Source organism: Pygoscelis adeliae, unplaced genomic scaffold, assembly GCF_000699105.1.
Source record: "Pygoscelis adeliae isolate BGI_AS28 unplaced genomic scaffold, ASM69910v1 Scaffold98, whole genome shotgun sequence".
In the NCBI taxonomy this organism is placed as follows: Eukaryota; Metazoa; Chordata; class Aves; order Sphenisciformes; family Spheniscidae; genus Pygoscelis; species Pygoscelis adeliae.
Window position 1 is genome coordinate 5,741,135 of NW_008825547.1, and position 16,468 is coordinate 5,757,602.

General features: G+C 38.7%; 1 protein-coding gene across 1 annotated transcript in view; it reads right to left on the reverse strand.

Moving 5' to 3' along the window:
* Window positions 1-16,468, reverse strand: part of TOX (thymocyte selection-associated high mobility group box) — a 224,260-nt gene that overhangs the window by 81,818 nt on the left and 125,974 nt on the right. The window contains exon 3 of the mRNA XM_009332083.1: window positions 10,513-10,755. Coding sequence (XP_009330358.1) covers window positions 10,513-10,755 — 243 coding nt within the window. The remainder of the gene's footprint in view (window positions 1-10,512; window positions 10,756-16,468) is intronic.

Genomic DNA, 16,468 nt, shown 5'->3' on the forward strand with positions numbered 1-16,468 from the left:
CCCGTAAGGCCTGGGACTGGGAGTCTGGGGCAGTGGAGCATCAAACTTTGTGGTTAAATAGATACTTCACTTCTCCCTAGAGCTGACTGCATTTCAAGGGCAGGCAAAACAACCCTTGCATCTTTTCCATGGCTCTTAAATAAGGCTGCTGTATCATTTCCAGGTTGCATGATAGCTTAAAGGTCTCAGCTATCATTATATGCAGTCAGCGTAATAGCTTTATATTAGATGTGTAACGCATGGCAGTTAATTCCTGTCTTTATTACATGTGAGGACTTCTGCTAGTTCTAATATTGAAAGTTGTCTCTCACCACACTGCTGCCCACCTTTGTGTTACTGATCATCAGACATGAAAACAGCTCCTGGTAATACTTTCGTTATTATGGGTCCCACAATGTAGAGTCATCTTCTTCCTCTCCCTTAAGATCTGTCTCTTTCAGCCTTTTTCAACTCGCGACTCATCTGTATTTGTATACTGTGAATTACATATTATTGGGTTTTTAATAAAGTAAATGTAAAGACATTCTATTCTACAATATAGTACTTGACAGATATGAGGGACTGATATTGCAAATACCTATTTGTATTGTTATTAGTACATTACCTTCTTAGCTAATTAGTGACTACAAAGCACTTCAACACACAAGAAAGGCGCTGCAGAAGAACAGAGTGCCACTGGCATTATTTTTCAAATGCTGTGGTTTATTTTTTCTAGAAAAAATAACTTTTAAAAGTTTTGCCAGTGGTTATTTTACACTGTGTACTTTCTGTCAGGCAACTTAAGCTGCACTTAATATCCAGATCAGCACTAAGCCTATTGCACTAAACACTTTTTATGCTACTTCATAAGAAAGGGAAGTGTAATAAAATTCATTAAACTGAGATCCCACACTTGAGTATTAGGGCATGTGTAGGAAACTGAAGCTTAGTTACTGAGTTAATCTCTGAAATTCTTTATGTGTGAATGAAGGTAATCTTAAAGTGTATTAGAAGGAAGTCCCATCTCATTGCATTCTCATCATGGGCCTGATCCTGTAAATCCTCCACACACAGGGCCTTTTCGCTAAAGGACCAGAACATTAATTTCAAACATTTTTTCAGTTTAGATAACTTTTGTAAGGATGAAGCGAAGGCACTTGTATCCCTATATCACCACTGTCAGGAGGTGGAATTTCGAAGATGGGATATGGATTAGCCTCATCTTGTCATCCATTAGGTATGCCATGTCTCACTTTAGCAACTAGGCTACTTCCTTTATTAACTCAAATAGCGAAGGTACCTATTATTAAAGTTACTAACTGTCAGGCACTGCAACCTCACTCATAACCCAGGGATTCGCTAAAAAATTTCTATGATGCAGCCATGTGCAGTACATTGATGAAACCTGTTGCATCAACTTCAATAATTTGACTCTAGTTTCAGTCTCTGTTTAACATATAATGTGGATCCACAATCTGGGGAGAAGGGGGATGTTGCAGATGCTACATCCTGTCTTTTACATTCCCTTTCCAGCAGAGGGCTTCAGTGATTAACAGTGTGATACATGCTTACATACACATATATGTTCATACATATGTATATATGTGTACCCATGTATACATGTATATGCATGTATGTACCCTGAGCACTGCGGTCTGCATCATCTCCAGGTCAGGGCAGGGCAGGCACACGGAGTGCCACGTCACTGCCTGTAACATCTCCTTTGTCTCTTTTCCTTCCCCGCAGGGTAGCTGAAATAGGAATGTTGGGTACGCACTGATAATATGTAAGATAAACTGTAATGCCATTGTTCACCTGACTTCAGATGGAAAGGGTTCACTTTTGTGGGTTTTGTAACTGAAAGATATGCACGAGCATGCCTTAGAGAAGTTCCTCGCTCCATAAGGCTTCTTGCTGCCGCTACATACTTTAAGTCCTTTTTTGTAACTGTATCCATCCATGATATGCACAGAAAATGAATTAGGAACATTCATTTTCATATCTTTATTGTCCAAATATAGAGGCAGCAGCATGTACAACCTGCCATAAATGCAGTTCAAAGGTGTGTGAGTGAGGCTACAGAGATAAGTTCCTAAGCTGCATACATGTGGCTGAAGTACAGCATTACATTAGCAGTGGAGGTTAGGGGTTTACACGCTGTCCCCAGGGAATCCCAACATGAGAAAGGGCATTTACATAGTGCAACTGTACAGACTTTGTATAAATGAAGGGGGGAGGGGAGAAATAGAGAGGCAGACATCAAGCTAAAATGAACTTTTATGTTATTGAAAGGACCAGGGGAGGAGTAGACATCCTTATACTTTAAGCATGTCTTAATTGCCTTGAGAAAGAACAAGGGATAAAAATAAGAAATGAGTTATTTTTTACTGATGATTATTTCTCCAAATCTCAAAACACTACCAAGTAGGATTTTTTCTTCCCTCAGTAATATACTTCCTGCTGCAAAAAGTCAGTGAAACAATGATACTTAAAGTATCATTAAAACAGATAAAAAACCTGTGAGACTATTAATTGGACCTTTTAAATTCCTTCAACTCAGAAAAATCAAGAAAGCCAAGAATGTGTTTTTTCTCCCAAATTGAATTAAAAAATTTGCTAAATATCTTTGACTCTACATAGGGAAGACTAGACGAGGAGAATTCACACTCCGTTCTAGCAGGTGACACTGTCATGAAGCTCTGGGTTGCTGGTGTCCCAGCCTTCAGCAGAGTCATGCAGCACATCTGAACTTCCAGCATGTAAATGGCAGCTTGAGTTAAGACAGTGCATGCCATAGTGGGACTGGTTTTGTCCACACAACATATCTTTCTACTCCTTGAACAAGATGGGATAAGATGATGAATGCAGTACAAATCCATGAAGGGTGTGCAGTCTTCTCAACTGCTTTTGAGTTTCAAGGAATGTAAATGCATGCATTTAAATAATGTAAGAGGTGGAAGGAAAGGCTACTTCACCTGATGCACAAAACTCTCCCTTTCATCTGCCCTGTGGGCTTCTCCTTCCTTTTTGTCTTCACAAAAGCATCTTCATAGTTTTTGAGATAGACATTTCACTTCTATTCCATCTACAGGCCTTAAGATCACTAGGATTTTTTTGCCAGACTGAGTCTTCAGAAACCTTTCATTATCTTGCTGTTCTCGACAACTACATGCGATGTTAAAAGCAGCAGATTAAAGTCAACAATCTCTGCTGCTGAAACCCCTGAATTTCTGACATTTTCTGAGAGTTATGTTTTCTCTATTTGCATACTCTATTATCTGTTTTGTTTGACACTTGCAGCTATGATGCCGCTTATGCATTAATCACTCCTGTGAGTATTTTACATGTGAGGTGTTGTATAATCTACCAACCGCAACTGAAGGCTTTCTCTCTGTGTCACATTCATCATGTCTTAGCCTGTGCCTATCTGGTTAAAGTCTAAGAAACAATAATTAATACTGCTACACATTTTTTTCCTACTTTTTTATGTAGCAGATAAATTCCTATCAGACAATGGGGTAGCTGTTGTGAAAAAAGTTCACCAAAGCATTTTCTACAGAAGGTTGTTTTAAAAAATAAAATATGCCACCTTGTTATTCCCTCTTGAAATTATACTGAAATTGTTTTCCTACTGAATTTGTGAAATATGTGAGCCACATGGAGTCTCAACAACCACGCTCAGATAAGCAGAATGCTGTATTTCCCAATTGACAGTAAATCAACAGCTTCATTGGCAATTTTAAAAATGAGACCTGGAATTATTCTAAAAAGAGTTCTGGTCATTTGTGTACAAATATTTTCCTACAGTAATGAGCAAATATTTACTTTCTCCATCTTTAAGGTAAGTTCTTAGCACTTACAGACAGAAAGTATAGCTTTACCAGATACTTTAAGACCAGAAAAAAAGTGAAGTTCATGAATATTGTCACAGCAATTCTAATACTAGTTGACCTCGAGAAGGTTGGGTTCATCGATAGCCTGCACCCACAGGGTGCTTTCTTCCACTCTGCTGATTTTCTCTTGAGAGGGAAAAACTGTAGAGGTGCTACCAGTTGAGGTGCTACCAGCGATGTTCCCCCTACCATGTATGCATGGACTAATGTTTACTGCTGAGAGCCCCGAGGGACAATATGTGACCCACAGGAAGGTTCTAGGTCCCCTGCTGTAGTGGGGGGTTATTAGACCAGTCCTAGATAGAGCACGTCTTTTTGAGAGATGCCCCATCTTTATTTCAATCCTTAGGTATAGAGAACCAACCACCTCCCATAGTACATTATCTAAATGGTAAACCTCTATCACTATTAAAAATGCATGCTTTGTTTCCAGTCTAATTTTATACAGCTGTAATTTCTAGACATTGGACATTTTAACGCTTTTTTGTAGCACGGTTGAGAGCCTTCTACTAGCAGATATGCAATATGCAGGTATTTATAAAACCTTGATCAAGTTACATCTTAATCAGCTCCTCTACATATCCTTCCTGTTGTCTTTCTGATGCCAAAAGAGTGGAGCAGACATCAGAAGTAAGGAAAGATAAACATGATGTCCCAGAGCCCTGGATGGAATAAATCATCATAATTCTACTGAAGACAATAAAGTTATGCCGACTGACATCAGCTGAAGATTTGGCTGTGCATCCCTATAGTTAGGCAGTTTGAAAAAACACACACTAACTAGTGTAACCTTTTGCCACACAAGGCTTATATCAGTGAGCAAATCCAGCTTGTAAAATAAGGTTTTTTTAAAAAAAAAAAACAACAAAATGGAAAAGAAAGATATCCTGCAAGAATACAAAGTTGCTTAATAAGAGAAAAAAAAAAAATACTTTAACACAAGGTGTTCCATGACCTTAGCTTTATGATTTGGTGATTCTGATGGCAATAACTCACTGCAATAAAATTTGGGGTAGCAGCAGGTCTGTGTAGCATAACAGTAAATTTTGATGTAAACTGAAGACCAGAGCCTGGTAATGAGACACAAATGTGAAGTATTCACCAGAGACTAAAAGTATCTTCTACCACTGGCATGCAATACAAGCTAGAAAAAGGTATCCAAGCATGATTCAAATCTCAACACTTAGGTTAGAAGGGGCAAATCTTTTGTTTTGTTATGAAAGTATTCGTCTTGTTCATCAGAAACAAAAAATTTCTGTTTGACTCAGTAGTTTGCACTAACGCTTAAAGGTGCCAAAATAAAATCAGCCGTATAGGTCTAGCCTCAAGATGAGTCATGAATACTGGATTTAAACTAATATGTATGAAACTGGTAAAACAAAATCTCTTAAATACATCCCAGCTACAACAACAACAATCTCCTGTATTGGATTTATTAGCAACTGTACTGTGAATAAGAAATACTAGTTTCATTCTACCTGAGATGAAAAATGAAAAAAAAAGTAGCTGTCTGCTTTCTTCACTGTTATACAGTGCCACATTTTGTTTAAGATATTACTCTCTCATGGGCTGCATATCTCAAAAATATAATTCATGAAAAAGTATAATGTAATTTTTCAGGCTTTGATGAATTGGGGCATAATGTTAAATAATTATTCATTGCCTTTATTCTTCTGTCAAAGTGTGCAAAAAAAAAAAGGTTTTTATTGCTTTTTTTTTAATATAAGGACATGGGCCTTTGTGACATGCATTTTATTTTAAACTAATGCTTCTATTATTCCACATCTGAATAATTATAGCTGACATCATCTACTCTTCGGTGTCCTAGAAGATCTTTAGCTCTAGTCCACTGTTACATATTTTATGCATTACATGAAATAAAATACCTCAAGATTTTGAAAATATTTATTTTAAAAACAGCAATGAAATTGTCTGTAATCACATTTTCTGCTCTGCTTTGAAAGCAGCATTATTCAGTATGCCAGTGGTCTTTTCCATAAGAACAACATATTAGAAATTCATGCTGCTCTAATATATCTGAATTCATTGATGTACTGCACTCCCTATAGACCTAAAGAAACATTTTTGCTCCAGTTTCATATGTCCTGCACATTACCTACTGATGCGGTGGTTGTCAAAACAGTTGTACAGTAGCCTTTGAATTCAAAGTGTGTCTTGACTGTATACTAAAAATGACAATAAACCTAAGAATATACATTATGCTGGCTTTTGTTGCCAGCACAAGTCGAGCATTTGGGAAATAAATCCCCTGATTTTATTGCCTTTTAACATCTTTTCCACTTTAAACTTCAAACCCAGAAATTTGAAGCATTTCAAGAAACGAAAATATCTTTTATTTCTTTCTTATAAATTTTCTATAGTATACCATCATGAGCCACATTTTCAAAAAGATCAGCACAAGATTATAAATTAAGGCATTCCAAAAAGAGGCCTTTTTTCCTCTATGTAAAAACAGCACTGTCATTTTTTAACCCTGGTTTCTTGGGGAAAAAAGCAATCATCTATAGGATATACTAAAGAAGCTGAAATGTCTACAATTTTGTTGATAAAATGAACACACAGTAAAACTCATTTTATAGAACACATCCAAAAGCATTTTTACAGATAAACACACATTCTCATAGGGATGGTATATACATGCATTTGTTTGCAAATGTTAGAAGGGTATTTCTTGCGGTCCTTGGAATATTTCAGGAAAATCCATGCAAACAGAGAAGTGCTGGCAGGTCAAGCCCCAGCTGCAACTGAACCAAACCTACATGGGGCTACCTTCAACTGTAGTAAATCAGGAGGGGATCCCTATTCCATTATGTAGAAACAAATATGCCTACAGACCATCAGTACATCTTCACTAAACAGCTCTATCTATATCTAATTGGATCCCCTTAAGAAGCAGGAATAGAAGTCACGTCCATTTTGAAGGAGGACTTTAGAGAGCTCCCACATGCGGCTGACCTTGCTGGGGCTGGACCATGTGTCACATTCTGCGCAAATTCTGTAGGCTTCTGAACCCCCAATATCCAGATATAACGAGCATCTAAAGAAATCTGTATGTGACAGCACAGTATAAATTAGTGTGCGTGTGCATGTGTGTATATGCCTGTATGTCACCTAAGCAGAAAACAGCAATACACAAACATAGAAGCCACTATATGAACTGACAGCAGAATAATGAGAAATTTTAGTGATTTTATTTTTTTATTAAAGTAGCAGGGGTGCAATAGGAAGTCCAATCAATCAAAAAAACTTCAAAGAAGGCTAATTCCAAATTTAAGTATCAGACACAGTAAATGGCAATGGGAAATTTTCATCTCCCAGCATTGTGAAATTTTTCAGAAAGAATTCCCACAGTGTAAAAAATCTGTAAGAAGCTGATCCCTAATAAGAATTCACTGAGCTGGTAGTGGGCTTTTATTGAGTGTGTTTAAGCACTTCCAAAGAGGAGAATTCTTACAGAGCTTGGGGCAAATCCTGCAATCCTTACTCAAAGGGATTTCATCTGCAGCTTGGAGGGAGTGCTGCACAGTATGAAACTGGGACTTCTAATGGGGGGAGTTTTGAAGGATTTTTAAGAGGAGTACATCCTCAATTTTCAATCTGTCCAAAATCATGGAAATCCTCATCTGAAAACACCTGGTAGCTGAGATGAAAGAAAAATGCTACAGTAAGTGTACAAACTATTTTCCTACTTTGTTTCTGAGCTCACTGTGTTTCCTTTCTCTTGTTTGGCTAGCATTGATTAAGGCTTTGTCTATAAAAACACCAGCTGAAAACCACTCACTAGTTCTAGCACAGACAAAAAGGAAGGTACTATTGCTAAAATACCAACATGGGTTAAAAACTGGCTGAAAGGAAGGACGTTGAAAGTAAAAAAACAAATAGAACAAATTCAATCAGAGGCACATTGCACTGCAGCTGAATTTGTCCCAATATAAGCAAAATTTGCTGAAGATGTAAAATTAATTAGGGATAGAGAACAGTCAACAGATTCACTTCTAAGAATAATTTTTCTAAAAATACTCTTTAGTGCCCTGAAAAATGAAGCAAGATACATGGTTTCCAAATACACTAAGTGGTAGTTGATATACCAGAAACTATATGGCACCAAGGGTTTAGACAGATTGGAGAAACTTATACATTATTTTCGATGTGAGGCAATATAAATGTGATTTAGGCAAGTACTTGTTAAATGGATCAGAGTTTGATGAGATAGTAAAAAGGAAACTTAGAGATGAGTAAGAGCAAGAGAAAAGAGTCATACTGAAGAAAAAATGTAAAAGGTTCTGGATTATAAAGAAGACCTTCAAAGCTAAGTAAAGAATGCTAACTCTACAAAATCCTCTGTCTGTCTTCATCAATGGAAAGCCAAAAGGACAATGGGGCCATTCTGTTCACTGAAGAAGTCAATGAACTCACTGGAGAATTAACTTAAATTATCTCCCTCAAGTTAATTCCTCTCAAATTATCAAATTCAAATCAGAGGAACTATACTGCTAAACAGTGTTTGAACCATATAAAATTGTGGTGTTAACATCCTACCAGTTGTACTAACGAGAGATGTAGCTTAATCCCCTTAACAGACAAGCCAGTTTGAGTTAAAACTATTGCTAGTTAAAAGGCCCTCTTGTGCGCGAAGGGCATGCAAGTTAGGGAAAACAGCTGACTTAGCCCATGATGCTTCAAGGATCACGTTTTATTTATTGAACGAATCCTCAGAAATGACTGATAAAATTTAGCGCATATTTTCTTGAGGTCTGATTTTCATTTTTTCTGATCTGCACTAAGTCCCAATAGCAAAATTGCCTAGTTATATTATTCAGCTTTTTTTGTATTTGCCCTCGATGCAATAAGTCACTGTGATGATCTACAAACTCTCAAGGCCCTTTGTTCAGAGCTTGTTGCAAGAGGTTAATGTGGAACATCAGAGCTTAAAAGAATGCGTAGTTTTGAGCCATAGTCATGGCTCAAAAGAGGTCAATTCAATGAAATACTGCTTGTCTTGACTGGAGTGCCAAGCGGTTCTCTTACTTTCTCAGGTCCTTTCATACCTCTGATTCTCAGAACGCCACACAAGATTTAGCTCATGCTCTTTAATGCATGCCATTAGCTTTGTGGAAATGCAAGCAAAATTAAAAACATTTCCACGAAGTATATTTATATTTCTCTAAATCTGAAAATCTGCCTCTCCCCCTCCCCTTCCATTATTGAACATAAGCCTGGGGTCATATTCTGACCTCAAACACAAAGCGTGCAGCATCCTAGTAAATCAACAACAACTAAGCAGCCCATAAGAAGCCAAGACTAGCCCCCCTGCAGTACAGCTCGTTGGACATCCTCAGAGGGAATGCAGAGCTCCTCAAAATCAAGGCAGCTTTATTTTAACTTAGTTGCAATGAAGCCCTGTGACAAGGCAGATTTTTGTTGTAAACTAACTGTTTTCTGGGCACCACGGCCCCCCAGCCGCTGGCTCTTGGGCTGTTAGTCTGAGGGGCTGATGGGGAGCTGAGCCTAGATCACTTAGCCCACAAACCTCCATATGCTGCCTCAGCTCTCAGGCTCCCAGGGCTGGTTTTTTGGTTTTGTTTTTTTTTAGGTAATGTGATGGGGAGCTAGCAAGCTGGAAGCCTAAACAGTCTCAGTCCTTAAGTGCAGAGCATCTCAACTGGGACACGGTGCCCTAAGCCTCTGATCGTCCAGTGAGAAGCCCAGACACTCGGATCTCTAGGAATGGCAGATCCTTAACGTCAGCTGTCTGGATCTGCAGTTTCTGGGCAGCCCACCTAGCAGAGTGCCTGAAGCCCAGTGAGCCCCACACAACGCCAGGCCCCATCCTCTTCCATGGGGTTTTTAACTTTTTGACTTAGAATTGTACATTGACATGAAATAATGCCCTCTTCCGTAAAATGGTCTTGTCTGGAGCTGCTATGCAAGAAGTATACCAATTATTCGTAGAGCCCACTTGAAAATGCAACATGTAAAGTGGCTCTGCAGTTGTTGCAAGCAATTTAACATTCAAAGAAGTGATTTATAATATCAGGCTTCCCACGATTACGACCATAATGACTATCTGACAGACTTTATAAGCAAATCGTCCAGTCATTTCAATTGGATTCTGGCTGGCTAAGGACTGGGAACTGTAAAAAGGCTATAAGATTTGGCCTGGAATCAGAAATAACATTTGTTGTTTTCCAAACCTGCGGTAAACAAGAAAGGAGATATTAAATTTTTGTGCATCTCTCAGCACATGCAAATGAGAATGGAAAGAGGCTCGTCAGACAAACACAGAACAACGGCCATCTGGATCCAAACTCTGCTCCAGTGGAAGTTAAAGCCTGGAGCCTCCTTTTTTCATTATTTACATCCATGTAAAGCAGGAGTAATTCTACTCAAGACAGCGGGTAACATCCTGGCTTTGAGGTACTCAGCTGTAAAACCTCCACTGCCTCCGGTGGGGGAAGGATTTGACATAGGGAGTGCGATGTAAAACCCAGAGTCAGGCCAGCTCATTCCATGACATGAGTGGTGCAGGAGCTGGCCCGTCAGAGGATTTCAAGCAGGTCTGTATTTCCACAATTTTGTAACTTAAAGTAGTACATAGGGGAAGACTAAAAATGCTTACCACAGAGAGGGAATTGGAAAGGAGTGCCCCGTCTTGGCCAAGCATGTTGGAAACTGTAATTTCGGGTAGATCCATGTTTTGTGGGTGGAATGGAAGGAGGCCGTTGTGGTTCATGGGATGACACAGAGAGTGGTACCCAGCCTCTATCTCATTCAAGTGCACCAGGGAGTGGTCAGGCAATGACGGAGGAGTTATAGGAGGTATGTTAAAATCTTCACTTTCAAGACTTGGGCCAGGAAAAGACTGGAAAAAAAAAATACGGAAAGTGCTATGAAAATCATATGAATACTGATCAAGAATAATAATAAAAGTCACACAAAACAAACAAAAAGAGCCCAACTCACATACTTCTAAGCAGGAGCTTCAATTTAACAAAGAGAATATTTTAAACACTCATCTATTATAACAGTGGAGTTTCACCATTATGTATGGAAGAAAAATTGCCTCTAAGGCATAAGAATCTCTGATACTTTCACAGCTTCCATTAGAAAGAGATTTTTTTTAAACAAGCTGAATTCAGATTTCAAGGGTCCTATTAAAATTTTCCAAGAGTGTTCATCTAGCTGAATACCTTTTTCATGGGAATTGTGGAAAAGGGAATGCAATTTATGAAATTGACATTGGCTCAAAATGGTTCATAAGGCTCCCTACTACTCAGATCAAGAACTATATAGTGAAGAAGAAAGATACCGCTTTTAGGCTTACAGGAGAACCATGCATTTGTTCTGCTACAAAAAAACCCCAAATGAATACAGAAGTAGTACATACTTTGTATGAATATACTTTGTGTTTACAAAAATACATTTATGGTATCTCAAAAACACTGGTTTTTCCATTCTTAATCTCAATGATACATACATTTTGTCAGTCATCTAAATTAGTTAATCCACAAAGCAACTGTTTAGTCATTTGTTGTCTGCTGCCATTAAGTCATCCAACTCAATCTCATCCAAGGAAAAGCCACAGGCAAAGTCAGAGTAATGCACCAAGGTGGTTAATTGCTATTATTTATCTATATTCTTTGTACAGCAGGTAGGCTCATCTGAGGGATAGGGATGGGTATGCTTATATTTCTTAAAGGAAAAAGGTGAGCAGGGTTAGATACATGATCCAAATCAAGAGTTAAAGGGGTCAGCTGCAGTGGTTCAGCCTGAAAGCCTGCTCTGCTTTTCTGAGAACAGCCACAGTTCTCATCTCCTTTGCAAGTGATCAGTCTTTGCACATCCCACGCCCACAGTCACGAGGTTTATAGCACTAGTTCCACCCTTCCTGTCCCTCTGCAGCAACGCAGCCCTGCTCTGAGTGCTGCTTTTGTTAATTCTGGAAATGCAAGGATTTAAATATGTTCTGCTCCTGCAAAGTGTCTTCAGAAAAGATGAAAAGGAGGCCACCATTTAAAAAAACAGTTATTAGAAGAAAAAGTTTTCCCCAATACGAGTTTGCAAATGGAGGACAGTATGGTGTATGAATTCATGCAGAAGGACAAGGGAAGAATCAATGCCCAATTATAAAAAAAAGGGGTTTTCCATTAGTCATCATAGTAATAGTGTCCTCCCTGATGCCTGCAGTTACTCTCCTCTGTATGAGCATGGATATAAAAACTTAAATCAGACCAACAACAAAGAGTGTTACATGTTTTCAGTGAGCTGCTGAACACAGAAGAACCTACTTGAGTGCACATTGTCATGATTTTGGTTGCTTTGCTTGTTTCCCAACAAGGTTTACACCTGTTACCAAATATCTTAGTATGAAATAGAACAGGAAGGTTAGACTGCAAAAGCCAAAGTAAAATCCCAAAGAATGGAAACAACAGGACAGGGAGAAGAAAAGGTCTGGCAGTGATATTGCCATCCTTATGCGTGAGGACTTTGATTCTGCCTATGTGTTTCTCATCTCCAGCACAGGAGTTTGCTCTCCCCTTGCCCCTGCCCTCTCCTTAATGGGAAGTTGGTGTGAGTCTACCGCTATTGGTAAGTCATACTTGCCTCTGCTTTTAGAAGCCATGATGCAGCCATCAGCGGAGACATCTTCAAGAGAGGAAATACATACAGTAAAAATAGACCCTCACTAAATGGAGAGGAGACTTACCCATGACAAAAAGAACACGTCATATTTACTCAATCGCAATGTATAAACTGTGCAAAACCAAATAAAAGTATTATGGACACTGTATATACTACCTATTTGCTAATTACTATTATATTAAATTGATGATGAAAAGAAAGGTGTCTAAAGTGAGCTGAAGGTCTAACACCACAATAACAAAGCAGCGAGGAACAGAAATGAAGGAAGGGACAACACCCATAATGCTATTCTGGCCCAGCACTATCCCACACAAGTACACTTAGATTTGGTTACTGTAATCCTGGTGAGCTTAGATCCATGTCACCTACAGCTACCAGGAGGGACTCATGAGCTGTGAAAAGAGGACATTTTGTGTTCAACACTGTCTTTTCTACTGTCCCCAAAGACTGATGGCCTCAAAAGAGTTTTCTCATCCATGATTTTGCAGGTACAAAGAAGTGTTAACTCAACATCTGTTTCCTCTCTCTCTCTCACTATCCTACAGTGAAAATACCTTGTGCCGCATCTTTGCTGAACCAAGATGTCTCAACACCTTCTACAGGAGGTAGAGAGATCTGCCCTCCTACTTTCCTGAAGCAAGAGTAGGACAAGGATCAACAGTATTCTCTCACCACTTCTTTAACAAGAAGAAGGGACTTCAACTTACATTCACTACTAAAAGCAAATATTCCTAAACCAAATATTGACAGGCTGGGTGTGCCTACACCATTAACACTGGGGGCATTCAGCAAATCTACTGTCTTATTTGTACACCCTTTTTGCATGCCATATGTGGATAGTCCAGGTTTTATTTTAGTGAAACTTTGATTTGCTGAGTTTCAAATGTGTCTTTAATTAGTAACACTTCAAAAATGGTGGAAGCAATGGCACTGCCATTAGGACATTAGCTTCACTTATTAAAAAGGAAGTAATACACTAGTAGCATAAAACTCCACAACTCAAGCTGTGTGGTGTGTAACTATATAATAGTGTCATATATATTTGCTAAGCATTTTAAATAGACAGTTGCTCTCTGATTATTTTAAAAAAATCACACCATGGTTATTGCTTGTGGACCAGTTAGACTGTATTTGATCCTACATCACCTACCACATCAGGTCAACTTCACTTAAATAAGCTTCTTAAAGTAATATAACTAGTGTAGCAAAAGCAATAATAACACACCGAAACAACATATAATTCAAGCACTAGTACTTCCTATAATGTTTTTTCTTTTCTTTTTTTCCTTTTTTTTTAAAGACATAAACTATTTTACTACTTCAGTAAAGCTAGGCAGAATCCAAACCATATGCTAATGGTATGGACAGATATTTGAAAGCATCTGCAGAGCACCCTATTCACCTAACATTTTTCAGCCACTCTGGTATTTCCAGAATTAGTATGTGTGTATGTAACATACAGACAACTTCCTCAGGGAAGCTACTTCAACAGTAACGTGACAGTACTCCAGTTTGTGTTGTCCAGGAGCATTGTTCAAGATGCTTGTAATGACTCGGTACAGTGGCACATCAGAAACAAATAATCCTATATACATTTGCAGCAAACCCAACATATCCCAGAAACAAGGCTGTTGCAACTGCACATGGAGGGAAGGCGTGAGGAACAGGACATATGCTTGTCCTGCCAATAGCAGCTACAAGCTTCAAACACCCTCTCCTACTATCCTGCTGTCTCTCTCCTCGCCATTGGGAAAGCCTTCTTGAGGAACCATCTGGAGTCTCCTTGATGCAACTGATCCAGTGCTGGCAATGGTCTCTCCTGGAACGTTGTGTTGTTACCCAAAAAACATTTAAGGGAACTCCAGCACAAGGCCAGGCCCGAAGTTTTCCCTGCAGCAAGAGCTCCCACTCCCATCATCCTGTCCCAACCCCTGGGCTTTCTTTGAGCATCTCTTCTTCCAACCCAAGCCATTTATCTGGAATTTCTAAGGAAAGCAGTTACCTACCATCAAAAGTATTAGAGAAGGCTACACTCCCTGTATCCAATTACAATTCATAAGTACAGCTCACAATAATAATAAATGGTGGCCTGTATCTTCAGCTCTGTTAGGTTTTTCTTGGGGTGGGAAAAAAGGTTAGGGTCTTCCCCCACCCCCCAAGGGTATTTTCCTTCATAGTTGGCTTTACTATCAGAAGGACTTTCTCTATTCAGAAAGACATGGAATAGCTCCTTTTCATTCTACTGGTCACATTAATACTAGCAAGCTCGCCTTTTCACTTTTGAATCAAAAAAGAGTAGCAGTAAATGCTTTATTTACTTTACCACAGAGCTGCTAGGAACTTTGCCAGTGGTTTCGCTTTCATCTCATGACTGTGGGAGTAGATGAGGTGTTTATCAGCTCTTCAGTTTAGTGGAACTTCCTGGACCTTTATTACATTCCAGAGAGAAAGCCCTCTGCAAAGTAACACCATTAAACCCACTGCATAGCACTGAACAGACACGGGCTTTAATTTTACTTTATTATAAAGAGGATTTTCATTACACTTGTATTTATTATAAGCAGATTTCAGTATATTTCAGATGGGAGCTACACAGTGGGAACCTCAGAATTGAGCATCCTTAAATTTGGGCTATTTATAGACATGAAGCTATGAAAAAGCTGTTTGAATCAAGGATGTCTTCCCAAATCTAAAGGACAATATTCTATGTTTCTGGTTAAATATTTGTGACATTTCTGCCTCAAATGATGGAAACTTCATAAAGCAGATGATCTTTGAGATGCCCACTCTGAGATCAAGAGACTTCATTATCTATGCCACCTTAGCCTATAATTTTATGAGAAAAGCTTGCCAGAATAAAATGATATGAACACTTAACCCTGATCCACTGTCCAACCCAAGTCCAAGTTTTTGTTCCTGAACAATGACCTCGTTGGTCCCCTTCAATTTACCTTTTATGCCACTTAGCCTGGCCAAATTCAGTAACAAGCTATGGAAGGGGGGCAAAACTGGGGGGTGGGTGGTGTATGTCAAAGGTTAGTTCTTTACTTTCGCAAACACGTAACTCAAATTAGGGCTCAGCATCCTGCTGTGCTAATAACACACACACAAAAAATTCTAGTACTTATTTTCGATGAATGCAGATACTTATTGCTATCAGAAAAATAAGGGAAATGCTTGCACAATCTGCTGCATAAGAACTGAGGAAATGGGAGTAAGGAGAAAGAAGGAAATAAAAATAAAGCCCCTTTGCTTAAGTACTCTGCAGTGATGACTGCATATTGGCCAGCAAAACTTACTTATGTTTCAAAATAATTTTAATAGAACTTTAAAAAGTAATCAGAGAAGGGAAACCAAAAGGAGATACCTCAAACAGACTGACCACAAGAGGCAGCAAGAATTCAAACATCCAACGCAGAAGACAACATACATTAAGTAAGTCTAATTCATGCGCTCAGTGGTTGCATCAGTCACCATGCACGTACTCAACAGAATCTGGTATTAGCAACAGTTCCTTAAAAGTCGGGAATTTGCCTATAGATATTTAATTTAAATGAAATGAATGGTACTGCCAACTATGTAGAGCGTGTCTTAATTTTTCATTTGCACCAAGGCTTCTGCATCTGAACTGTGGAAAGATGCCAGTTTTTAAAAGATAGATGCTTCAGGCTGTCTCCTCTTCTATTATTGAACACATTGTTACATAACTGAAATACTTATGAATCGAGAGTAATGTAAAAACAATGAGCTCATTAGAAGAGGAAAAACAGCGACGTACCTTATGCACATTTGAAAGTTAGGATAACATATTTCACAGCAGATATTTCTAAGAGTTTTAATAGGATCAACCTTATCTCTAATTTCTAAACGGAGGACTTTCAGAAGCAAGTGTTTTTCAGCTTCTTTTGTCTCTGCATGAACAAGGTTTGATA